This window comes from Strigops habroptila, chromosome 5 (genome assembly GCF_004027225.2).
Source record: "Strigops habroptila isolate Jane chromosome 5, bStrHab1.2.pri, whole genome shotgun sequence".
Classification (NCBI taxonomy): domain Eukaryota; kingdom Metazoa; phylum Chordata; class Aves; order Psittaciformes; family Psittacidae; genus Strigops; species Strigops habroptila.
Window position 1 is genome coordinate 31,704,480 of NC_044281.2, and position 27,904 is coordinate 31,732,383.

The 27,904-nt window shown below is 39.0% G+C and overlaps 2 protein-coding genes across 2 annotated transcripts; both read right to left on the reverse strand.

Moving 5' to 3' along the window:
- Positions 1-1,668: 1,668 nt before the first annotated feature.
- On the reverse strand, positions 1,669-27,872 carry OPN4 (opsin 4). Its single transcript, XM_030488854.1, is given in 12 exon segments — positions 1,669-1,860; positions 2,730-2,765; positions 3,230-3,298; positions 3,831-3,983; positions 6,557-6,737; positions 7,861-7,968; positions 11,268-11,432; positions 12,320-12,491; positions 16,712-16,915; positions 18,115-18,248; positions 20,165-20,304; positions 27,840-27,872. Coding segments are annotated over 12 exon segments (1,587 nt in total).
- LOC115608059 (dnaJ homolog subfamily B member 11-like) lies at positions 13,365-14,053 on the reverse strand. The gene is given in 3 exon segments (XM_032919937.1): positions 13,365-13,663; positions 13,666-13,869; positions 13,872-14,053. Coding segments are annotated over 3 exon segments (642 nt in total). The 5' UTR covers positions 14,011-14,053.
- Positions 27,873-27,904: the final 32 nt, after the last annotated feature.

The window sequence follows — 27,904 nt, forward strand, 5'->3', positions numbered from 1 at the left end:
CTGGATTTTGAACAGTGTGTTTCTTTTGGCAGTTTATTACCAGCCTGAACATCCCACTTCTTCATGATCTAACATTTGGCTGCTGCAGAACTCATTATCACCTCCATTTTTAATTTTAATAACCTTGCTTTTAATAAACCTCAGTTTGAAGTAAGTTTCCAAGTTTCCTTCAAAACAATGCCCCAGATGTTCTGGAACCCACTGGTTATGTTTTTCCCCCTCAAAGTAATAAGCTGGTTACATTTTTATTGATCTTATGGCTTTTTCTGATGTGACATAGGAAGAACTGATTTACTTAGGGCAAAATGACTTGCTGGGTTCTCTCCGTTATTGCAACCAAAGGGAGAACTAACTACTAAAGGGCTCATGGGAAAGAACTGTTTCAATAGCTCTTTGTGCTCTGTGCTTTTTGGCTCAGAAGGTATATATCCCCACTGTGGACTGACTGTGCTTCATAACTCCTGTGATGTAGACTGCTATGGATTGCAAATGAATTTTGTCCATTTATTCTCATGCACTAGAAGGAGCACTGGGGAGAAGCAGAAAATCACTGTTTCACAGAACTCTTCTCTTTTGATTTCACAGGAAATAAGTACAAACTCACGGATTTAGTCACTGTAGGAAAAAACTCAGCTATAAGAATACTGCTGTTTAGAGAAGGAAAAAATGAAAATGCTAAAGTGGGGATGGTGTGGATCCTACACATCTCTAGAACAGCTATTTTTAGGCAACTAACCCTTATCCTCCCAAGATTGACTTTAAAAAAGCACATCTAAAGGTAAACCACTTTGAAGTATTAGAAAGCAGATGTATTGACTTACCCATGAGAAATTTCAGTAAAAAAAATTGCTTTGAATTCTGCATTCTTCTCATGAAACTTGCCAAAGGAAAGTTGTAAGGAGTTTTTAATACTTTCTCACAGCTCTGGGGAGGTTAGGTAAGAGTGGGTTAAACTGGTCCCTTAAGTGACTGTTGGAAAAAGAAGCCAAGTATGGAAAGGACCATAGTGTTGTCCTCAGTGTTAACCCCTTTCTCTTTCCCCAGAATCTCAGAAATGAAAATCAAGATCTGAGACTTCAAATTACTGCTCAAGTGCATTGCCTTTCAATTGGATTGTAGAAGAAAATGAGGGAAAATGTGTCATCGATGAGAGAAGGGAGCACTGACTGTGTGTTTAAGTTTTCATTTGGTTGAGGAACTTCGCAATAATGAAGAAACTATCTTCAAGAAGTAATGTACATTTTTTCCCAAACCTCTCAGCTTTAGCTATGTAATAGCTTTGAAGTTAAACTGCGCTAGGTGAACAATGGCCAGTTTTGAATCTCATACTTCCCTTTCCTCTCAAGTTAGTCCTAGGAGGCTTACAGGTAAGACCCATGCAGTGGTGGTATACACCTGAGCACAGTAAAATCCAAGTGAAAGAAATTGTTTCATGAGCTGCACAAAAAAGAAATAATAAAATTACAGTGTGACTCAGATCAAGAAGTGAACCATTGGAGAGAGTTCTGATGCTGAAAAGCTTACTCCTCTTGCTTTTTTCCGTGCTTATCTCATGTTGTGTCTTTGTAGGAGCATTTCAGAGCAATGTAGGAAGTTATTCTGGATTCAGCTGGTCTGTAGTTGTTCTAGAGGTATTGCCTAAGGTAACATTCTGGCTTGCACCCTCACTTAGCTGTTGGACTTCTTATTTTGCTTGTGGCTATTGATTTTAGGGTACAGGAAACCAGACTGGTATCCAGAAGGCAGCTCTACTCCTTGGACATTGCTGTATGTTATTGTGATGCTGGGTATCTGGGCTGCAGACGGTCTACAGTGAGACTGTCCTTTTCTTTGTCCAATACCATTCAGGCTTTCACCTCTCTAAAGGATGCAAGGATTTAAAAAAAATGAACATCATAAATATCTACAAGGAGATCAGGTTGCATCATCTATGAAATAGTGGCATGTATTTAGATAAGCACTTTGCCAATCTGCATCACTAACTGAAAACCAAATATGGAGGAAAAAAGTAGGTCTGAATATTTTTTTAGTATTTCATAAACAACTTACTTATGAGGAAAAAAAAGGTTAAACAAGTTAAGGTACTAAAGCACAGACTTTTCATTTGCTACTTAAGAGCTGGTCTGCTTTGATGAAAGACCAAGCTAATGACAGCACCTTTGACTATGAACAGAATTGCTGTGAATATGCTCAGACAGACTATGAATTCAATTAAGCAAGGAGTCCCTCCGTAAAGAGGGACTATTTAGGTTCACTTGGGCAAGAGGTGATGTGAAATGTAGTGGTAACGGCATGAATGATTGAACCGGGAAGCAAACTAGAGAATGAAGTGAAAACAGGAATTGAGGAAAAGATTAATTAGCATTTTTTGGCAATAGCAATGTTATCTGTCACTTTCACAGGACCAAAAAATGAGACTGTTAGGATGAGGATAGCAGTAGCTGGTAGGGATCGCTGGTAGGGATCACTGCTAACAGTAAGATATAATTTAAGATTTTTATATTACATTTGGCTTAATACTGCAAAGATAAAACTGGCTTGTTTACATCTGTCAACTGTTTTCTGTTATTTCCGTGTCTTCTGTCAAGAATCAAGGCAAGTTGACTCACTTGTGGCAGATGTCCAAAAAAAATTTATCAGTATTCTGTAGCTCTGTTACATGGAAGAAAAAATAGACACTAACACAATATCTTACTGAATAGGTGGTATGGCGTGTTTCAGAAACTTACCTCGATTTCCTCCAAGTTGCGTTTTTTAGATGTTTGCTGTTACCCAAAACAGAGAACATTAAATAGTTAAAAATGTCACTTTGTACAGCAGTACGTGCCACAAGACTATAGCTGTCTCATAGGTACAGTCATCAGAATGGCTATCTATTTCAGCTTACTTTGCATATTATTTGTATAAAGATGGCACAAAATTAATGCTTCCATGCTCCACTAAGGAAATAACAGACCTCATCATGAGACCTACTGAGTTCAAGAAAATATTCAAGTTCCTTGAAGAAGTTGGACTTAAGGAGAACCTTGTAGTACATGTGTTCTCCTCCGGCTTAGTTTCAGCAATGATCTACCCTTTTTGGTCATGTTTTCTATGTTCTGCTGGGAATATCATGTGATTTATGCATCTCAAAAAATAATTTATTTTGTGCTTATAGACTGGGTTGTCATTAAGTTTTGTTCCCTTGGTTAGTTAGACCCATGCAAAATATTAAAATACTAATTCTTACAGTAGGTGTAGCAGTGTACTCTGTGACATTCAGTTCCACCATGGATATGTCATCAGCATCTACAGCTGTCTGAAAAATACACACAGATAAGAAAGACATAAATGATGTGTAGGTATGTCACAATATTTTACATACGTGAAATTCAAAGTAAAGTCAAAAAAAAGGGAGGAAACAACAGAGGACTGATAGAAAAGTAGTGATGTGCTAAAGCCAGCCTTGTTTTTTATCTCTCACCATATGCGTTCGTTTGATAGCAAATGGTGAGACAACAGGATTGACCAAGTGATTTGGACAATGAAATACAAATATTACTGAATACACACTTAAAACCAAACCCAAGGCAACATACCATTCAGATGCTAAGTTCACTAAAATAGCACCATTGCTTGTCAGAAGTGCAACAAAGACAGCTGAATAATGAACCAGGGTGGAAATAAATAATTGATGACCTTTCACAGCTTCTTAAGTCTTTACTTATTGTGTTAATTCACAGGTTATCCCCATCTTCTTCGCAGGAACCTTCATGATTAATGATGGTAAAATGTGCAGATTTGTTAACCTACCAGTTGTCAGAGAATTTAGATATTACACAGTCTATTACCTTCTCTCAAATCCCAGAATCATGGCTCTTCAGTTTAGGTTTGGCTCTTATGTCACTAGTTTGAGTTGTGCCTTTACCCATTTCGTAGGAAATCTGTCTGCTAGCAAGTCTGGAGAGCATACGGGGGGTATCAGTTTCTGTGTCAGTACAACCCTAAAATGAATACAGCAAAAATAATCACTCTGGGTTCCTTAGGCTTCCATCAGTTTGCCCCAAGACAGGAATTGTAAAATAAACAGTAATTATATAAAAGACAGTTCACATAAGTTATGCCATGCATGACTTCACAAAATCTTTGCTTATAAGGCATACAAACAAAACTATTAAGCCCATTGAGTCTAAAATTCAGCTTACTTCTTGTTTCTTTTTTTTTTTTTCCCCTCCAGAGGATGCACTGCAAAATGTCAAACCAAATAGTGTTTCATTATAGTCTATTGTTGAAACTTCTCTGATGCACATTATAGCTCTGAGGAGACAATGTTTCCATAGTAGTACCCAAATAGAAAGCACAGGTGCTGGGAGGAATTAGGGCCAAAGTTTCCAAAGTAGTTTGGGTGGAAGCAGAAATAAATGGAAGGAAATGACCAGGGACTGCAGAATCGGTGCTTCAGAAACATTTTGTTTCATGAACAAGCTCTGATTTTCTAAACTGAAAGAGAAAAGTGAAAAGATAAAATACCCAAACCCACCAGAATTTCCTAGAAGTGAAAAATTACTGAAGCAATTACTGATGCTTTCAATATTTGATACTTTCAATTATTGATACTTTGATAAACTTTCCTCAGGGAAGAAAATTAAAATAAGAGGTGTAGAAAAAATGAACTCTGATGGAACTGGAGAAATTGGCCTGATGAACCTGTTACTATTAAGAGAGAATCCCAATTAGTGATGCTATACCAGAATTTTAATACATAACAGATTGATTGCTTTAAGGAGGGTCAGGATTATTTTTTCTGTGTAACTGTGGGGAAGGATAAGGGGAACAGAGAAGAAGGGGAAGGGAAAATTGATTTAATTTGGACCAGTGACAATAAAGATTATATTTTCAGAAGCAGATTTCTAACTATTGGGGAAGCAGTGATGAAGATGAGTCTACAGAGTGAAGTGTCTCTAGACTGAAATGTTTCCATGAAAGATTTTTTTAGAAGAGCTTAACAAAGGTGCAGAACACCTTTGCATCCACAGGAGTGAAAAAAAAAATAAAAAATGCATAAAGCTAATTTATTTTCTTATAGTTTGATGACCAGCCTTGACATAAAATACGTGGCAGCATATGTACTGCCTTTTTGAATTGTGTGTGTATATCTAGAAAGCTTAGAGCTTAATTGAGTCACAGATGGTACCAAAAAAACCCTAAAATAAATTGTTTGCGAGCATCAAAGCAATTTTGTTTGTTTTAAACTTGAGCCCTTATTTCTGTTCTATTTCAGCTAAACTGACATACTTACTAATAAATCATTGTTCTATGGTCAGATCAAATAGTTAAGAAGGGAAACATGTTCTTTTCAGAAAATCTTGGCTCTATCATTGTTCTGAACAAGATCCAGACTTACTCAAGGCTTAGAGAAAATTCCAGACTGAAGCATGCCAATTGCTTGAAATTTTTTACTTTTGGGTAACTACTTTGTACCCAGTTTTGTACTTTTTTTTCTCCACTGTTTTACCTGGAGTATTAAGAGTTGCTTTCCTAAGCAAAAAGAATTGTTGAATTGCTTGTATGGTTTCCCCTTCCCCAGCACCGATAGTAATACAAAACCACACAATGTTACTGAAGGAATCTGTTGGGTTTTTTAAGAATCAGGATTCACAATCTAAGAGATGCAATGTAAAAATGTTCTTTTTTTATTAGCCAGTGGCTAATATGGCCTGAGTGGTGGCTACTAGCCAGTAGAATTTAATTTTGATTGGACTGAAGAAATCAAAATGTCAGTGTTAAAAACAACTGTCAGAATTCAGTGCTTGGCTGGATTAGATACACATATTACCTTGACTATGAAAAAGAATCACCAAGAAAATCATGGCTTTTCATATACTTGGAAATGTCATTTAAAACAATTGCAATGAACTAACTAATGTGCTTAGTTACTTGCTAAGGTAATTTTGGATTGCAAGAGAGAGCCTAAGATGCTGAATATTTCCGTTGTTTTCAGCTGCCATGCAAAACATTTTGTTTCACTTAGACTGGCAGCAGCAAGCTGTTGAGGTGATGAGAATGATTCTGTAATGGATTTACTGATTTGTCTAAATCTAATGATTAATATGTTTCCAAATATGTCCCGCTTCACTTTCAGAAAGCATTATCTGTTCCATTACAACCTTGCTTTCACTAGAGAACTATTTAGTGACTAGCAGTTTCTTTTTTGTGTGTGTCCAGACTGCAAATCTGTGATCAGACAAGTACGTCCGAGAAGTACGAGCAGATTTTAAAGTGTGAGAGTAAGGGATGCTCTGACTCCAAGCATCCCTTACTTTCTGAAATTCTTGTTGTTACATCTTTCCACTCTTCCTTCAGTATCACCAACCATCAAGAGTACAAAGATCTACATTCTGCTTTTATAATTCAGCCTTCTGTCTTATATTTCACTTTGTCTCTCTGCTTTCTCTGGAGCTCTTGCAATGAGCACCATAATGCATTTCATCTAAAGAACATAGCAATTTGAAGGACTCCATGCGAAAATTAATTACTTTGCAGTTAAAAATGGGTGTATGGGAAGCGTCTCCCTTACTGATTCACTGTCAGAGAGAGAAGACAGTCGCCTTTTTCCTTTCTGCGGCCCACTTATCTCAGAAGACTGGCTGGTTATGGTTGCTCGTCTGGAGGAGGGATAACTGCTGAAAGACTGTGAGTCTTTAGCAGATACTGTCAGCAGGGATCCAAGACAAGGAACATATGTTGCAATGGCTGTTCTAATGGATGAGAGGTAGAACCAGTCAAATTTTTTTCTGTTAGCACAAAACTTTAGTCATCATAAACAATGCATTTATTCAGAGAGATGAACTAATGCTGCATAGAATGGAAAATTACTGAGTACAAAAAGAGTTTTCCAGATATCCAGTATCTCATATACAATCACCCTGCAAGATCACTTATTCACAGTGTTCTGCAGAACTAAAATTTATTGCTTGGCAGGGATAAGAGCATTAAAATATAACTCTTTGGACTGAAGGGAGCTAGTAAAATGATGTTTTATCTCCTTTCAGCTTAATCAGGGCAAAAATAAAATTCTGTCCCTTTAAACTGAACCCTGCGGAAGTACCACATAATGAATTATTTTAATCTTCCCCTAAGCAGCTCTTCTCGCTTCCTCTTACACATCTGTTTGCCAGCTATCTGTAAAGTTGTACAGAATGCGCAGTTATATTACAATATTTCTTTCCTCATGTACAGCATAAGGACACTCTTCTGCCTAGCTTGCTTCTTCCTCCCAGCATTCCCCATGTAGATGTTCATGGCCACCTCTTCTCTATTCAGTTCCCCAGTAGGTCTTTGTAAAGCATATATATTGCTTTGCTGCCATCCATCAGATCTCACAGCCTGCATCTGAACTTGATATGGTAATGACCCTAGATGTTACAGCTCAGATGAAATACTATCTGAAAAATGAAAGCTTGAAGAAAGGTGGAGGGGATGTACTGAGTAGGGAAGAGGTGGTTTGACTTCAAATTGCATCTCTCACTGGCTTGGTTAACAAACTGCTATTTGCAACACTGACAAATGTCTGCATCTCTCATGAAGATAATTAAAAAAATTATGGTGCTTTCCTTTCATGTGGGAAGATCTCTATATCATGTAATCTGTAAGTACAGATCAGTATCCATAAACATCCCTAACTCCTATCTGCATAGTAATTTGTTCCAAGTACAAATTCTACTGAAAATGTGGCGTTGGGAAGTTTTCTAGGGGAGGGTGAGGCTGTCTTGCAGAGGTAAAATGAGCAGGTGAAGAAGAGTTCAGATTCTAGTCCTAAAAGTGATAATTACTGTCTGATTTTCTTTGCTATATTAAAATAACTTATAAGAGTGAACTTACCTGTATTTGGGGTGAATGATGGCATAAATGATGGGGTTATGGATGACAGAAGCTTTGGCAATCACAGCTGGTATGGAGTTTGTGAAGGGTGTTAGAACGGGAGAATACCTAGAGTAATGCAAATGCATTGTATGTTTAGTATTGAGTTCTGTGTAGTCTATGCAGTTATACGCTGACAAGAAAATGCTTTGTTAGTGCTCCAGAGAGAGTAAAAGGGCGAGTTCTGTACCCAGTGAGAGAACAAATTTTACATCCTTTGCCTGTAATGTTTAACAGCAGCCTAATTACATTTCTGAGAAACACTATTTTCTTGGGACTTCTTTTGCAACACTTCACTACCGTGACTCAGGATAGTGGTAATTCCCACGTTGTTTACCCTAGGGACAAAGTCAGCCTTCAGTAAATGAATGTGCATTGATCAGAGTATCTCTGTTCCAAACTCAGCAGATATACTTGACCACAGATACATTTGTGGTTAATAGATAGGTGTTCAGAATGAAGCATTATAGTGAAAGATAACTGATAAATCTCTTTTTCTATTCAAACTTTATTTTTTGTGTGATCTGAATTAAAAAGTGAAGGGGAAGTATTTTTCTGAACTAAACAGTTAAGGGAAAATATTTTCGAGTGTCATATGTCACACTCATGTTACTGTGGCCATGCATATATACGGGTGATATGACTCTAAAGGATGAAAGAATTATGATGCCATGCTCGTACCAGCCAGTTAATTTTTGAAGGTAGATTGAAGTAGCCCTTAAGGTTTTGGTCAGAAGAAATTCAATACAACAACTCAGACCAAAATAACAATAACATTTCATAGGCAGTTTCTAGCAGGGAAATTCTCCATAGACCTGCTTAGAGGCTATGAAGTTCTCTTCCTGCACTGGTAGAAAGATTTCTAAGTGAAATGGCCTAGTAAGTCAGTCTTTCCTCCCAACAATAATATCCTTTTTTTATCACTGCTCTTCTTCCTGGGAAGACAGTCTAAGATCCATCTTTCCATTAGCCTTGCATTCCTATATTATTGAAGAAAACAGGTTTTCCTCTCAATCCTGTCTCAGAAGAAGGTCTTTCATATATGTGCTGCAAACAAACAACAAAGAGAATTGCATAAGTAGGTGGCAGCTCATTTTCCTGCTGAAGAAATTTTTCATCATACTATGTGAATATTTAAGCTCTGTGATAAGGTGGAAATGGCTTCCTAATGGTGATACAGGAATGATTTTCTCAGCTGCCTGAATGTTGAGATGCCATTTCACTTCTAATTTAAGGCTTTTCTCTGATAAGCATGTTCTCCATATACAATTTTGAACATGGTTTCTCCTAATCATACTTCTAAAGCATTGGTTAGAGGTGTAATTCTTCAGAGATTCTGGAGAAACAACAGCATGATCTTGCTGGAAAGCAGTTTTTGACCCTGAGATGAGAGAGATGATGCTTTGGTAAGACTGATAGAGAGGTCAGCTAACAAAAACAGTGAAAAAGGTTTTTGTTTAAGCTAACAATTCCCAAAAATACAACCTGTAGACCAACAATATTAGTGAACATGACTATGTGCTAGCTCGTTATTCCTCATCCAGAACATTTTCTAAAGAGATTAAGGTACTTCCTTCATTTTGTGTATGTTGTTACTCTGTCAAATGAATTGTTTTTAGTCCAAGACTATGGCCACAGACTCCATGTCTGCCTCCCATCTGTGGTACACAGTGATTTTATCTGAGTTCATTGTAATAAACGTCCACAGAAGACCTCCAGCCTTGGTCTGTTAATCTCTGAAAAAATCCCAGGATTGCCTAAAAGGCACGGTTCAGAAATGGAAAAAAAAAAAGCTGAATAAAGCTGTGTTGCCCACCAGATGTCTTCATGAGCAAAATTTGCGAATGCTCATTTGTCACATACTGTAGAGTTACAAAAATATCCGTTTGCTCATGTTTTTGGCGGTGTGAGACAAGGGCTAGAAGTCAAGTTCAGCAGGCACTTCATCATCCTAAGGTAGATGCTGAATCATATAGGACAGTGTGACATTACTACGTGGCTAAAACATAGAGCTTAAAGCATCTTCTAATTTTTTAATTATTTTTTGGGGGGAGGCAGTATCTTAGAGCAAGTAGTGCTGCAGTGTAGCTGTGCTTCATTGCTTTGTCTTGCTCTTTCTCTCTCTCTAGCTGGTCAGGTATCATGAGTGGTAGGTACTGAGTACCTAAGTCCCTATGTGATAGGAAATGGGATGCTGGGCCACATCCTAAGGATTTGTGTTTCTGAGTGAGGAATGTGTTTACCTTCATGGAAAAAATGTTTGCTGCTGGTTGGAATTGCCCCTCTAGATACAAAGGGGGAGAATCCTCTTAGCATTTTTTCTTAAGTATAAGATTTTAGAAGTTCTATGTTTAGGAAGCTGCCTTCCTAAGCTGTGTTTGAAAAGAGGCCCTGCAGTGGCCTCTTCCTCAGGTGTGTAACAAAAATCAACCCTACCTCCCAAAATGCTCCATCATATGTAAATTTATCCTGTGTGTCAGTTTTAGGAAAACCTACTTTTTATTTCTGACTTGAGAAACACAGACATGAGTGCTTTGTACTATCATAGGAGTCTTCCACTTGGGGATTTGCAGCTGACAAGACTTTCTAAAGCAGATAGTCACACTGTTTTACAAAAGCCGAACTGAAACACAGGAAAATTCACAGGTTAACATGGGAGAAATACCCACATAGAGCCAAGGCATGTGGACTCCCAATCCATTACTTGTACTGGATTGTATCAACTGTAGTCTGGTATCAAGCTATGTACAGATGATACAGTATTAATAGTATCGTGCTTTTGTTGAAATTACTGCATAGAATGCTGACAACTAAATAGATGAAGAACATGCTTAGATTATTTATATTTACGATCTTTTACGTCCAACATCAAAAAGCTCCCCAGTGCAAGTATATATTAATTTTGCACTTGCTTATACATGTAAGGAATTTCAGCAGTTTGATGTAACACAAGAAAATGAATAGACTTTTGTAAGTAAAAGAAGTGGAGAAAAGAGAATCAATTCCTGGGTGGATTTTTGGGGCCCCTTGTTTAGCATTTTGGTGCTAAGTAAATTTCAGATGGTTCAAATATCCTAGTGGAGAGAATCTGCATTCAGAAATCATCAGCACAGTAATGTTATGTTGCCAGTAACAACCTTCCTGTTTTCTTTTTCATTTTTTTCATACCTTTTTTTTTTTAAGTCAAACTAAGAAAAAAATCAGTTAGCATGTGCCTCATTTGTTAAATGTCACTCCTAAATATGTGAATGTTTTGGCTGCGCTTCAGGCATTAAACTTGACAAGTAGCTTTGACTTTCATCTGTTTTCTACAGTTTCACACCTTTTGCTTTCACTGAATATTCCTTTGTTGATACATTCATAATTACCCAGCAAAAGCTACCAGAGCAACAACAGAGTATGGTGACCAGGAAATGACATAAAGCAAAATGACAATCAGTGCAATTTTGGCCATCTTCCACTCATTTTTCATCCTCTTATACTGTTTCTGGAACTCTTTATTTCCATGTTTGCATCCAAAAGCCTGAATAGACCTAGGAGAAATAAACATACAACAGCAAAAAAAGGAGGTAGGGAACTGAGCAAATAGCTTCATAAGGTGGGGCAACAAGTACTCTTTATGCTAGTTTATGCTAAGTGTCATGCACTTTTAATGTGTGTTAATGTATATACGTGACCAGTCCTTCACAAGTCATTGCACTTTTGTTGCACTAATCAGTGGCAAATTCATATGTGCTTCAGTGAAGAGTCCTGTACCAGAAGAATTTCCATATAAATTGGGTATTCAAGCATTGACCAATGCTGTGTTAAATATCGTTAGAGAAGTCTTTGCTTCTGTAGGTCCGATTTTGCTACCTTACTCTCACTTTGTGCTTCTGAGCTGTGTGACTAGATATGCTGATACCTACAGGACAGATACCTACAGATTACAAATGTAGTGGCAGACATTGACCTTTATTTTTACAGCAATAGTCTTTCTTTCAAAGGCCTTTGATTAAATGGTTTACCTCTTTTCAGCCTTTGTCAAACTTGTAGTTTAATTCGGCCTATTTTTTTGTGGAATAGTTGTTGATACACCATTGTTAGGTGTCTCTGATATTCTTTTAGTATTTCTTTTGATTGGTTAATTTCTGTAGTCCTTTCTCATCCTTCAGATTTCTATTGCGCTATTCATACCCTTTTCTGCAGCATTAGCCAATATACTGAACAGCTCTGGCTTAAATTCAGGAATGGCCCTTCTAAGCATCATGCTTTTTACCATGCTGACTATTGACAGAATTCTTGTTCGGTTTCCTGTCTCAGTCATGCATACAAATTAAAAGTGAAAATCTTCCCAATTTTCTTCTCTTAGTCTTTGTTTCAAGAAAATAAGCAGGCATTAAAATGGAACGATAAAAGCTTAAGACTGTTGGCTACTTACTTGTTGGCCTTCTTGATAGCCTCAAATATAGAGACATAGCTGTATATGATAGCAATCAAAGGAATGAAAAAGACAAAGCAGAAAAGCAAAATTGTGTGGGAACGGACTGATGGTGTCAAAGTCATGTAGTCCCAGGAACAGGAAGTCATCAGACCCTCGGGAACATATGCACCTAGAAAGAAAGACAAGAAAAGGCATAAGCTATGAAGTGATTCTTGCTCTGTGTGCAGAAGTAAGAGAAAGATACTCAGAATAGCATGGGATTTATTCCCATTCTCATAAAGGGAAAAAGTTTAAAAGGATACACAATTCTTTGTTCAAAGCACTTTTTATTTTCTTTTACTCTGTTGCCCTGTTGTATGTTTAGAAAACTAAGGCTTCAGACTAGAAAACTGAATAATTTTGTTTCATAGAATCATAGAATGGTTAGAGTTGGAAAAGACCGTAAGATCATCCAGTTCCAACCCCCCTGCCATGGGCAGGGACACCTCGCACTAGACCATGTCACTCAAGGCTCTGTCCAGCCTGGACTTGAACACTTGAATGTGTTCATCCCTTGAATGCCAGGGATGGAGCATTCACAACTTCCTTGGGCAACCCATTCCAGTGCCTCACCACCCTCACCGTAAAGAACTTCATCCTTATATCTAACCTAAATCTCCCCTGGTTAAGTTTGAACCCATTACCCCTTGTCCTGTTGCTACAGTCCTTGATGAAGAGTCCCTTTCCAGCATCCTTGTAGGCCCCCTTCAGATATTGGAAGGCTGCTATGAGATCCAGGCTGAACAGCCCCAACTTTCTCAGCCTGTCTTCATATGGGAGGTGCTCCAGCCCCCTTATCATCTTCATGGCCCTCCTCTTTTTTTGGCAGGTTTTTTTTTAATTAAAGAATTTTAAACACATGGGTGAACTTTATTTTGCAGTTGAGGGAACAACCAGGAGAGCAAAGACTGCCTGCAGTACTCCTGTGGTGCCTGGGTTGTTTCCCATAGTGAAAATGAACCAGGCGTACAAGCAGACTTCATCTCTGCAACGAGTCCTTCATTTATCTCCTCTCTCCTCTCCAGTGAGTTTTTTGTTCTCCTTCACCAATGAAGGGATACTCCATACCACGCCCCAGACCTGGCTCTATCTCCATTTCCAGTGTTTGCTCCTCATTCACAAGCTTAACATTTGGACATTCATCACAAACAAGTTCATGAGTCATCTGGAAACATCCAGGACCCAACTGGGTGGTGCTCACCTCCTGCTGGCAATTTAATTTCCATTTGCCAGGTGCCTGTCTTGCCACTGGCTTGTTCCTGACAACTTCTACAAAGTTTTCTGAATACACCTTTTCAAATGGACCTCCAGGACCACAGTGATGTCTCTTCCTTGGGGAATGTTCCTGTCTTGTTGGCAAGGGTTACCTCCAAACATGAATCCAAAGTCCCCAGAGAAGTGTGAGAAGATGTCTCCATGGGAGCTCTGGTGCCCATCCTTCAATTCCTCCTCACGATACACATTATGCTGCTTCCTCTTCTCATCTGACAGCACCTTATAGGTAGCCGCATGTCCTGGAACTTCTGTGCCCAGGGGTTGTCAGGGTTCTTGTCAGGATGGAGCTGCAGCGCCAGTTTCTGACAGGCCTTCTTGATGTCCTTGAGGGAGGTGCTGCAGGCCACCTCCAGGATCTTGTAGAAGTCCCTCATGGTGGCAGCCTTCCCATAGAGGCAGAGCAGCAGGAGACAGGCAGCCGAGCTGGCTGAGGGCCATGATGCAGCGACCAGGCCTGCCCGGGGGGCAGCAGGGAGAGGGAACGGCGTTTCAGTTACTGAATATTGTTTAAAGCTCAACATAGTCAAATGGCATCTCCCCAAATACTTCAGTGGATCTTGGATTGGGCTTGCATTGTTTTTAAATATCTCCCTTTCCTGTCAAATTGCTGTCTTCCCAAGGAGTGAAATGAAGCTGATTGATTGCTAGAGCTACCACTTTTTTAAGCTTGTGCAGCTAAGAGAAATTTACTGTGCAAAGGAGAAAGATTTATCATGCAGATCAAATTAATTTTGTCATGAGGTATAGTTGAGTACAAGGAAAAAACATCATACATACATAATATTCTGCCTGATACAAAATATAATCTCCTTAAAGGAACTGTGTCAAACTGTTCAGTAAAAAAGTTGTCAACAGCAGTGTTTTTTTAACTTTATATTTTAATTTTCACTGTTTTCTGTAATATTTTCTGTTGAACTCTTAAAAATATTGCACCAGATGTGCTCAGATGCATCTAACTGAAGTCGATGGCCGCACGCAAAGAGTTGTGGTAAATGGCTCGATGTCCAGTTGGAAACCTGTAACGAGTGGTGTCCCTCAGGGATCGGTGTTGGGACCGGTCCTGTTCAACATCTTTGTCGGTGACATGGACAGTGGGATTGAGTGCGCCCTCAGCAAGTTTGCCGACGACACCAAGCTGTGTGGTTCGGTTGATACGCTGGAGGGAAGGGATGCCATCCAGAGGGACCTTGACACGCTTGAGAGGTGGGCCGATGCCAACCTTATGAAGTTTAACCAAGCCAAGTGCAAGGTCCTACACCTGGGTCGGGGCAACCCCAGGCACTGCTACAGGCTGGGCAGAGAAGAGATTCAGAGCAGCCCTGCAGAAAAGGACTTGGGGGTGTTGGTTGATAAGAAGCTTAACATGAGCCGGCAGTGTGCGCTTGCAGCCCAGAAAGCCAACCGTATCCTGGGCTGCATCAAAAGAAGCGTGACCAGCAGGTCGAAGGAGGTGATCCTGCCCCTCTACTCTGCTCTTGTGAGACCCCACTTGGAGTACTGTGTACAGTTCTGGTGTCCTCAACATAAAAAGGACATGGAGCTGTTGGAGCGAGTCCAGAGGAGGGCCATGAGGATGATAAGAGGGCTGGAGCACCTCCCATATGAAGACAGGCTGAGAAAGTTGGGGCTGTTCAGCCTGGAGAAGAGAAGGCTGCATGGAGACCTCATAGCAGCCTTCCAGTATCTGAAGGGGGTCTACAAGGATGCTGGGGAGGGACTCTTCCTTAGGGACTGTAGTGGTAGGACACGGGGTAATGGGTTCAAACTTAAACAGAGGAAGTTTAGATTAGCTATAAGGAAGAAGTTCTTTACAGTGAGGGTGGTGAAGCACTGGAATGGGTTGCCCAGGGAGGTTGTGGATGCTCCATCCCTGGCGGTGTTCAAGGCCAGGTTGGACAGAGCCTTGAGCCACGTGGTTTAGGGCAAGGTGTCCCTGCCCATGGCAGGGGGGTTGGAACTAGATGATCTTAAGGTCCTTTCCAACCCTTACGATTCTATGATTCTATGATTCTATAAGAGTTAGTACTGTGGGTACTATTAGAATCTAATTGCAAGATAACAACACCCTTCAAGCAACTATTTTACCTTCTCCAATTAAGAATCTAGAATCTAAGACTATATTATCATTTTGTCATTCCAATAGCTACTCATTCAGCTAAAGGCTGCTTCTCCCAGTACTGCAGTTTGCCTGCTTAAACATACTTCATGTTTATGGGGGACCAGAATGACAATAGCAAGACAATAACAAAATTCTGCTGAAATACTACTCAGTAACAGAGTTGGTTGCAGCATCCTTTGGGAAAGTCAGACATTGCTGTGTTCTCACCTCAGCTGAGCTGACACATTCTCTTCTGGAATTAGGAAGCACAATAACGGGCTAAAGTTTTGAATGATGAGTTCATTCTAACTTACTGACTGAAACTGATGACTCATAGGAAACAAATAATGCTAGTGACATGGATTGCAATGAGGAAGAATAACAGAAACTCTGTTAGAAGTTGCAAGGATCAAGATGCTGCATTTGTATTCCAATTTGCAGGCGTAAGACTCACATTCACAAAAGCAAATTAGTTACTAAATGACATCCTTATCGGAAGCCTTAGTGAAGATACCAATGGCTGAGTGGAGAATGGGACCAAAACCTAGTGCAATCTGCCCATCTAGAACATAGTCAAGACTTACTGAAGATGTACTTGCAAAAAATACTCAAATTGTGTTCCTCTTTTATGTGAATTATTTCACTTTTATATCATTGGATTTGGTTCAGTGGAAATAGGTATGGGAAAATAGGTGCATCCTGCCAAGGCCGATTTCGGAATTGATTTTATCTACTGTTCTTTATTCAGTAAATAACGAGCTTAAGGAAAAGTGCCATTGTCATATAATATGCTATAATACACTTTTTTTTCCTTTTGGTTAGAGATCTTCAGTTTCAATACATATTTTGTCAGTTTTCTCCAAATCTATTTATTCAAGCCTAATATGCAAGCATTAACTCAGCCCTCTTCTATAACTGTAATTGGTCTTTAATCAAATGCTATGAGGGAAAAAACACTTTTATTCCATTTGACTTACTCCATCCAAAGAAGGGCGGGAGGCTCCAAGCCAGAGAGTACAGCCAGACTCCTACCAGGATTATTAGGGCCGCCTTCTTAGACATCACTCCAACAGAAGCCAGAGGTTTCGTGATGACAAAATATCTGTCCAAGGCAATCACCATCAAAGTGATCATAGATGTAATGCCAAAAAGAGCTCCGCAGAAGGCATACAGCTCACAGCCTTTCAATGAAGATGACAGAAGTAGCAGTGAAATTAAACTACCCATGCTAATTAATTTCTGGGAGAGTTCAAGACTGTGTTTCTTGTGAACTAATGTCTTCCAGAATTCGTAAAGCAATGGAACTTCAGTTTTCCTGTAGTTAAAATGCTATCTCAAAGCTGCTGTCTCTCTTGACAATTACATTATCCATGGAAATAAACTTCAAAGATTTTGTTTGCTTGAATTGCTGGAGACAGTGGCACTTAACATATTTTCACTTACTGATTTCTGCTGTTTCTAGTGGGATAATTTTAACAGTCCATTAGTAGCTTGTTTAACTCCAGTTTTACTGCAGCTCCAGTAGAAACAGCTGGGGTTTTTTTTTTTACAGTGGATTATAGATACTTTGATACTATGGAACCGTTTATATTTCAAGGTCAGCATAGCTGAAGTAAATATGCAGACTATGAATATATTAATGAGTGATTCTGCTGAAGTAAATATGCAGACTATGAATACATTAATGAGTTATTTTAATTATCGAAACAGCCTAGTGATTAAAAGCAGTGGTTTGGGTTTTTATTTTAACATATATACTTGAACCCTTTGTGGAACTGAAAAAAAATGTGCTTTTGGTCATCAGAGATCAAAATAGCAACATTACTTCTCTGACCTTCCTCTCTGTTGATACCTGTTCAAGAGGCAAGGACTAGTCTTCCTTTTACAACAGTTACATAGGAAGAACGAAGGCACCTTCATTCCACATCTTACTGCACAGGAAATGCTTTGTTAATATTTCTGTTGTGAAAACTCACTTTTGCCAGGCTTTCTTGCCTCACTTTGCCAAGTGCAAGTCCCAGGGCAGGTTATTTAGAAGAGCTTTTAAGCTGGTGTGTTATGGGATGGCAGTTCTCGTAACTTAGGAGCTAAGTTATGACATAACTGGGGAAGAATTCTGGCAAGAAGACTAGTCCCTTGCCTTATGTTGCCAATGTTACCTTTGTATCTACCTCATGGATGTAATTTTCCTCTCCCTGGTGGGAATATGTTTATTGCACACAGACAAAAATGTTCAAAGAAACTTTTGTGTCAACACTGAAACAATGTTGAAAAATGTTCTCAACATTGCAAGTGTGCCTGAGGATAAGGAAATAATAGTTTAACTACCACTATGATAAGAACATACTTAGTGATAATCTTATAAAGAATATATACAAACCTTTCTCACCAAAAATCCAGCGTTTGTAGAGGCTGTTGGTGAAAAAAACTGGAGACTGTGTAATGGACATCAGAAAGTCACTAATAGCTAGATTGATGATGAATACGTTGGCTGGAGTCTGAAGGCTCCTACTCCTAAAGAGATCAGAAGAAATGTTGCTAAACACTGCTGCACTGTTAATTATGTTGTTGCTCTTTCCTGTGAGCCTTGTCAGCTTCACAAATACCAAGGCACACTCTATGCAGCAGGCTAGAGCAGAGTGCTTCTCATTTCCTTCACAATAGAACACAAGCAAGGCTCAGTTTTATACCGTTATACTCCTGTGCACTTTAGAGGATTGTTTTGATAACCAGCTCAGTGATGGAGATAAATTGTATTGTTCTTTAAATATTCTGACCCAGTGCACTGCATGTCCATGATTAACAGGAAATTAAAGTGATGTACTCTATGGATTTCTGGATGTAGGTCATGTTAAGTATTTGGGGGGAGGGGAGCGCATTTTCCACTGCTGATAAGATCAGCAGTGACTTCCAAATACAGGGATTAAGCAAACTCACATGTACCACATCAAGCATTTTGGTTTACATCCATTCTTCTCTGTGACACTCATTTCACTGGCCCAGACACTGACTTTAAAGAGATCAATAGCCATCTTTCAGTGTATCCTGCCTGCATTTGTTATTCACAGTATTGTGGTACAGTGTTTTAAAGGGTACACATAAAAGCTCAACTGGGAGCTCCTCAGTTTGGGAGCTCTGTGTAACATTTTAGCTCCTTTCTCTAATTTTCAATCATCTGAGACACGATTGAAAAATACTAGAAAAAATGATGAGTTTTTTGCACTGATCCAGAATCAATTGTTAGGACTACTGTAGCCTATTTGCAATTTAGGAGCAAGGAGTTATTATTAGTAGATGCTTATGGGCCACTTGTTCAGTAGTCTGCAAAGTTACTGAATATATTTCTGTTTTAGGCAGCTGGTTGTCTTACAGTTTGCCATTACTTGAGACTGCATTGTAGGCATCTGATGTGTTCTCCAAACTTCTGATGTACTTATTACTTTGCAATCAATATCCCTGTCTTCGTAACATCTTCAAATGAAGGTAAATGTCCTTCAGTGGAACTGCAACTGCCATGACTGGGTTTCCTGTATGGCACCAGCCAAAGGGCTAAGCTAGCTCAAGTACTTCATCCTCACATATGTGGTCTGCATGCCTTTTCTCTTCTTAAGGCCATATCGTTCACACTGAACTGTTGGTATCTACTTTGAATGCACATACTGAAACCTACCATTTAATGCACCACATAAATACAAGCTCGACACCCAGACTACTTTCACCCACACTCCAGTGATTCAAGTTAACACTGCCAAATTATCATATAATTGCTGTTATTTTATTTTATTACATTAGTTCCTAAAGATCAATGATGAAGTAGAAGCTCACTGGCCTGGACATCATGCCAATGCTCTGCCCAGGTGTGACAAAACAGAAACAGGATGACAGAACAGGAATGGTGAAAATACCCACATTGTTGAGATCCAATTTCCTTCAGATATAAAAGTTGGAATGTGGCTTTAGTTAAAAGGAAATAAGCCAAGTGTTAGAAAATGCGAAAACAAGAGATATGACAGTAAGGAACAGAGTGGGAAAAGAAACTGAGTAGTAAGCAGCACTTCTAAAATAGAGAAGGTATGTGGGAGACACAGGTGCAAAACAGCCCATCAGTCCAGTGCGGACACAATTAAGCCAATAGAAAAAGAAATCACTGGATGGTTTCTGCTTTGGCTGCTTTTCTATTGCTTGACATATCTGGGTGGTTCTTTGCAGTTTTGCTAACAATTTTCCTATGGCTATGGTTAATGGGAGGGAGCCAGAGAGAAATGACAGGTTGTCATTTTTTTTTTCCTACAGCAATGTCTCTTGGTGCATTTTAGTATATCTGCATAGTAGTCTGATAATACATCTGTGCTGCATTTGCAGAGCACAGTCAACGTACTGTTAATGTTCATAAATCTGAGTATTTTTAAAAAAATCTGAAAGAAAGATACCTGCAGAAAGCATAGAAGACCAGGAAATTACCCAGAGTTCCTGTGATTCCCACTATAAGAACGACTACTCCAATTGTATAGTGGGTATGGTCTGGGACATCCACTGTAGGAAAGGCACCAGGCACATCTTGCACTGTCATCTGTGGAGTAAAAAAGAGGTCACAGGTATATTGTGAGACTTTACTAATTAAACTGGCATGTGCTTCTCTAGAGGAGGAAATGGTCAAGAATGCAAAAAAATTTTTATGAAGAAAGGCAATCAATTCTCTCCCAAAAGAAAGATAGGGATATAGAGAAGAAAAAAGAGACAAGAAGAGACCCTTTTCGTTGCATCTGACATCAAGTAATGCAGTGCTAAACAAGTAAGTTTTCTGTAGTTTTCATTTCAGGAAAGTTTCTGTACCTGTGAAGTACGATTTCTATTTTCCTTTGACATCACTGGCTAGACTTCTCTAAGTAGAAATGATCTTCTGTGGATAAACATGCATTTATTCCTTTAGTAGTATGGCTATTTCTTTTCTCCTGCTGAATAACACTGAGTTGTGAGCTGCCCTCAAGACTCAGTTACCAAAAGCCTGGCAGCATTCAACAAGAGTTCCTTGGAAACTAAATTAAGGATCAGAAAAACTAAACGACAAATCCTTTATACCGTATGCATGGTTTCCATACCAGTTCTATTTTCACTCTGCACTGAATTAAGATATTTTGCTCTCTCTGAAGTATGTGATAAATCACTTAATGAAAGCATTTGTGTCTTAATCAACTAATAACTCACAGCAGAATTCAGTAGCCAAGTCTGAAGACTACAGCATTTTAAATAACAATTTAAAAACATTTTTTGGTTACATATCAGGAGCCACAAACACATTTTAGGCTGAGTGACCCCAGATTAGTAATGAAGCAAACAATAAGGCTGCATCCGGGAAGCAAGATGACCTGATAGACCTTGAAGAGGAGAGAACAGCTGTCCAAACCATCACTGTTCTGCTGCCTTTTGCCATAAGGTCAGACAAGGAGACTTAAACACTCACCTCTGTGCAACTGCCACTGTCCTAAACGTGTCTTGGCATCAGCTTCAACCAGCTAATGGAGTCATGACAAATATCAAGTCCTGTCCTCACTCATCTGCATGGACAGATCCTGTCTGTTCTTCATAGCCAGGCTTACCTCATCAAGGGTGGCAGTCACTATGGAATGGCATGGCAATGCCACTGCTCATAGCTCAAGCGTGCAAGACGCAGCCATGGCATTCCTCTGCTACTGAACTACAAGAATCACACCAGGATCGAGAAAAGCCCAGGAAATATTTTGAATCATTTGTATCCTCCCTACTATGAACACTGTCAACTTGGCTGTGGCCTAGGATCCAGGACAAGGGAATTGTCCATATCAACGTCTGTGCCTGTATCAAGCTTAAACAGTGCTATGAGGCTGGATATGTTCTTTTGAATTGTAAGTACTGGCAGGTGGTGGTACAGCTGTCATGTGCAGTCATTCCTTCCCAAGGAAAGGAAGGTTGCTGGTAGGAAAGCAGGAAGGTGCACATGGGTAGATAAGAAGTTCTCCCTGGTATGCTGCAGTTGTTTATGCAGTAGGTGGTATTTGCAGTCAGAGTGCAACTGAGAAGTGCCTTTGGCAATACCCCAGTTATCAAAGGCAATGGTTTTTTTCAGACAATAGAGGCAGACATTACTTCTGAATACATCTGTGAGATTGGGCAGAAGTTATGAGAGACAGCGTATATTTAAAACAAGCGTGGTAATAGCAGGAGGTGAACCCCAGGACTGTTCGGAATTCTGGAAGAGGTTGTCTTTGCTTGCATGCTGAAGATCTGCCCGCAGCAATCCTCAACAACTAGAAAGCACTCCCTGGGTTTCTGCATTAGCAGCAATAAAATGCTGGACAAATACTCTGATCTTAGAGATCAGACAATAAAATGCTGGACAAATACTCTGATCTTAGAGAAAGAAAATGTGGCTCTGGCTGTTTTACTGTAATTGGAGCAAAATGTTGAAGTTGATATACTAACTGAATAACAGAATCATGGCATTGTTTTTCAGGTTCCTGCAGCAACATGTAAGTTGGCGTCACATCATCAACAACAGTGGGCATCTTGCCTAGGTAGAAATTGCTGTGCTTAACACACTGCCAGTAAAGTAACTCAAAAAAATCCCATACTAATAGCAAGTGGAGAGGGAGAGCCTGAGATAAAAGTGTTTTAAATAAATGAGATTGAGTTTTCTTTGATTCGTTTTGGTTTTATTGTTTGGGGTTGGTTTTTTTTTTTCCTTACCCTTGTGGCTAGAACATATTTTAACTGCTTTTCTACAGAGAGTTCATGATGATTATTAATGGAATGGAGATTTCTGATGTTTTTCGCTGTAGCTATCCATTTAATCAGAACTGGATCAAGGTAGCAGAAATGAAGCAACTAAAGGAGCTTGTTTTGGCTACGAAGAACAGATTAAAGTGGCTTTAATTTGAATTAAATTTGTGGAGGACTAAGGACGAGACAAAATTTAAAAGGTAAATAAAAATACACAGAGAAATCACAAGAGATAAAAGGTTATTTAAGGGACAGTAGAAGACTTGAAAATTACTTACTCAGGAATGAAACAAGTTCAGAATCAACAAAAATGTCAAGTGTGAAAAAAATAAAGGAATAATATTTATAGTGGAGCCGTGATAGGACATAAGTAATACTAAATACATGGGGGGAAAAGAAAGGTCTGTGGAAAAGAGGAATAAATTCACATTTTAGTGTGGACTTCCTGTTGGCCTGGGATTTTTACCACAGGGTCCAATTCTGGCTGTTTTCTAAGAGGGAAAAGTCAATCATTAAAAAAAGTAATTTCACTGGTTTTGTTGGAAATACAGAACTGATTCAAAGTTTCTTTAAGTCAAAGAAAGGTACTAGTGGATTGACAAGGCATTGAATAAGACCTGACCACTTCAAGTTCATCACTAAGTTGCATGCATACTGCTTCCTTACTAGAAGATGAAAACACGTTCCTGTATCACTCTCAGTTCTATATCTTCTACAGGAATTGTACTTCAAAAGAAAGGACAAGGATAAAAAGATAATGCTTGAGGAAATCAGGTCAGCAGGATAATCAAGAGATCAGACAATTCCCAAAGCTTTTCTCTATTCGGTTTCTTCAGCAGATGGGCCTTATTTAGCCTCTGTCTTCTGTTTTCACCTCCTGATATGAATATTTAGTTGGCAGGTGGGAATAAAAATCCCATTGTTGCAATCTCCACTGTAGCAATTGTCCTTTGAGAATATTCTGAACAAGTATTTCAATTGCATTCATAATACACAGCATTGTTGCCTTGCATTTTTTTCTCTTCAGCCTTTTTTCTAGAATCACCTCCTAATGAAGAACAACAAACAGGCGAAACCAGCACTCCATTATTTCTCTTCCAAGTGATATGAAAACACAGTTTATTTAACGTTACGTGGTTCAAAACATCGTGAAATGCAAAAAGAAACTGAATTGGAAGCTCAGAGGTTGGACATTTTCCAGTGGATGGACAATGGACTACAGCTTTCTTGAGTCAAGTAAAAGATACGTGCACCTGAGGCTCTAGACCACTGGGTGCCAGTATACCCACAGACCTGCTGTGCTGTGGGTTTCTTAGGTCGGTATTCATTCTGCAGGAAACAATTCATTGGGAAGCACCAACTTCCTGACAGTCAATATAAACATTGCACATTTCTCAAGCAAGCACAAAATGGTCATGGAAGCTGTAGAGGACATCAAGGTAGTAACTGTAATGTAACAAAATTTCCTTACAGTAAGTACTGAGAGTTAGTTGGAGAACATACTATAGCCAAGGACAGCATTTTAGTCAACCTTAAAAGCAGGGTTTATAATATTGTTTGAGTGTATGTGAAAAATGGCCTTTTGCTAGAACTGTAAAAGAATTTGTGTTTTTAATCTCCAATAGGCATGTCGTTTATTATTTATTTACACCATAGTTTTGCAGAATCAGATCGATAATTTTGGTGTGGTCAGGAACTTGGTAAGTGTCACACTGATTCAGAGCAGCATTCCTGACAAAACACTAGTCTGCCTTTAGCCACGACTGGGTGTTTCACAGAGCTACGAAACATGCGTAATGAACAGTGATGTGGGAATTTAATTTTCAGTATAGAGTCTTAGCAGCTGATTTGTACCCTAAAACAGGCTTACTATCCATTTGAAAGGATAATCTTAGAGGAGGATATTTTTATTCTCCAGATATAGGTGTAATCCTTTTCTAAATCCTACTCATCATTTGCCTCAGTAGAGTCAGTGGCAAGAAGTCACGAAGTTGCCCTACATTAGTGTATTTCCTTCCAGCAGGTCTAAGTATATCTTCATGAAAATGCTAGAATAGAGGGCAACAGCTAGGTTTAATGCAATCTGCCTTCTTAAAATGCTCACTGTTCTCCCTAAGGAAATGCTTGTCTACTGCCTGAAACAAAACAGCTAAAACAGAACTGACCATGTTCTCAGTTATCATTCAGTAAACTTGACTGAGACTTACAAATTTAAAATGCTTTTTGGGAGTTTGGAGGAAAGGAAGTGTTTGATAGATAAATATGTCTAAGTCCTTTCTCTTCTGGCCTTGTCTGTGGAGGCTGCAGCACAACATGGAGCCTCATTCTATATTTATGGACTGTTGCCACAGCTGGTTACAAGGGAAGCAGAATTCTTTCTGGAGGGCCAATTTGAGGAGCAGCCTGCTTCTTTGGGAAGAGAACAGTGCACTGTCCTTTCTGCTAAGGCTTGGTGCAAGCAGAGTGTCGTGGTTTAAGCACTGAACCCAGGACACAGAGAAAGGGGTAAAAATGAATCAGCCACAGAGAACATCAGTATAGGGCAGAACTTGCATTTCACCACGAAGTTTGTCAAGACCCTGCAAAACACTGGTCTGAAGAATTAAAAGGATAAAGGAATTCCTTTGCAGTCCAAGACAAAACAGTGAGTCCTAAGTGATTTGGCCAGGTTAGAAGGAAATCTAGATCAGATATAAAACCCAGGAATATTTGACACCTGCATCTATTCTGTCTTGGGAATCTGTTTATTATACACATTTTCCTAAAGAGACAACTCTTTAAATAGTTATTTTGTAATTTATTAAAAAAACCCAAACAAGGAAAAAAAAAACCGAGAAAAACCAAACCAAAAACCCAACACAAGCCAAAACCAAACCATCTCAGGATAACTTCTAGCAGAGGACATACCATTTTCAAAATGGCCACATGCAAACAATACGGTTCAACTACTATTGGGGGAAAAAAAAAACCCCAACTGTTATTTTTCGGAGTAAGAAAAAGGTCATATCACTTATCTAACTGTTCACTTGGAGATGTTGATTATTGATGTTCTACTAAAGCTAACAGTGATGATGGTAGGAGCAAGGCCATGAATGTAAATACTTGTACTGAATATAAAACCATGTTTGATATAGCCCACTCCTCACGTTCTCCCAATGGCAAGAGTATAAAGCAAGATTTAGTTTATACTTACAGGGAAAGCAGAAATCCTCATAAGGTCATTTGGGGATTTGAACGTATTTCAATGCTGGTTCTGATTGATTAATTGATTTTTTTTTTTTTTTTTTTTTTTTTTTTTTTTTTTTTGGTGACATTGTTTCAAAAGCCAGAAACAGAAGAGACTGGGACAAGGACATTTTTCAGCTACCTCTGCCTGGATGTTGGATGGATTGTATCTAATTTGGTGTAAAATGACACAAGGAAAGGGGCATAGGGACTGCTATGTCACTGCTTTTATGAATTCATCTAGTTTCAAGCTGTAGGCATTGGTTTTGCAGAATGAACGTTTTAATGTAACAGAGCCCAGTTCCAAAACATAACAAGTTTTGACAGTCCCACGTTGATTTTGGCAATGTATCTGGTTTCTTTGTTGTTAATTTTCTTACAAATACAAATAATAAAGCCGCTTATTTACACAGTAGGACTTATACAACCAGTGGTAGCATTAGGCCTTTTACACTGCAGCAAATGGTATAGTTTAGAAAAATTATCAGAATAGAAATACTGTAATTTCCTGGGGTTTCTAGGTGCAGTGTTGGTACTGCCTACCTACAAGGGACTTCAAACAACTGGTAACACTTATTTTTCTTTATGGTTCCTTGCCCTGGTTTCTGAGCTTGCCTCTGTAGGCACTTGCTCTGTGATGACAGGCAGCACAGAGGAGTGTAATCCCACCTCAATTATGGTTTCAGCAGGGTGACACCAACTGCTAAGCCCTCTTTCCAGTAGACAGCAGGGCTTTCCATAGATGATGTTTGTCGTGTTGAGCAATTTGGATAGCAGATTTTATATCCTATCTTCCGGATTTAATCTCAACCACAAGCAGCGCATATTGCTTAGAGTCCTGAAACTCTCTTAAACCGATCTTTATGTCAAATTAAAATGCAAAACTTTGAAAATACACTCACTTGGCCTAGAGAGAGGAAACAGACAGCTAATTATCTCTTTCAGCAGAATAAGGAAAAAATCCATTTCTAATTTTCTGATACAAGTCACTCTGTCCCCAGAATCCTTTTCCATTTTCCCATGTGCTCTCCAGTCCCTCTTATCCCTCCCTGCTATGTTCTGCTATCCTCTTTCATATGTTACCCATCTAATTTAGTTTGTAAGCGCCTTGGCTCAGGACACTTCTCTGTTTATTTTTCTGTAAGACCCTGCACAAATCCAGTTTTTATTAAAAAATAATCAGACTACATTTTTACTATGCAAATACTAAAATATTTAGTGATTCCTCATTATAAATTAAGATCAAACTGAAAATGCTTCTGGAGCATTTGAAACTTGAACATAATTTTAAAGTGTTATGTGTTATGTGGGCCATGCCAAAATACCTGGCATGACCACATCAAGAATTTAAGTTGAATTTCAGATTTGGAAAGCTTTTAAAATTAGCTTGTTTTAAGTTTTTTATTCTTTCCTTTTAAACAGACTTCTGTGTAAACAGCAGGCAAACAAAACTTTGTAGTTCTAATAGTAGACTGAGATACACAACAGGAAGAGGACTTCTGTCTTCTTTGGTTTGGGCTTCTGGGGTGGGAATGGAGAATATTTTTAGCGAGACCAAATAAATTTGATCCTGAAATGTCATCACAATAGAGTCTCACCTTCACACTTTAAGGAAATTTTCTTTCTGTTTAGTACTCAACAGCTGAGAAAGAGCTTTGATAGAACTTACCCGGGAAAGCCTTCTGAACAGATCTCTTGGGTAACTGCAAATAACAACTCTTTAACATTTACACTCCACTGCACTTACAGACTGTTACAGAAATTGTGGGGATTTCCATCTTGAGTAGTAACACGGGAGAGCGTTGTGTTTGAACTGCAAAACAGCTGTTTAATGCCCAAGAACATGTTGTTTTGACAGTTTGCAACATATTTAGTGTGCTTTGCCATTAGCCATTCCTCCCTGTCTTCTGCCCATGTCACTCTGCTGAAAAACACCACTTCTACAGTCCTTTCTGCAGTAAATAAATAAAGGAATGAAAAGAAGATTTTAAAGTTTTCATTATGTTGTTCGTTATTGCATTACAGCATCAAATGTGTACATGCACCTTAAATGTCCATTTACAGTTCTACAAATGCCAGCTTTGCCAGCAGAACTACTTGCTACAGCTTTTAGTCACAGAAAACACTTACTGTTGGGGCTCTAAGAGGTAGGTCCATCAGTGTGTAGGCATTGGCTTCCAAGTCATTCC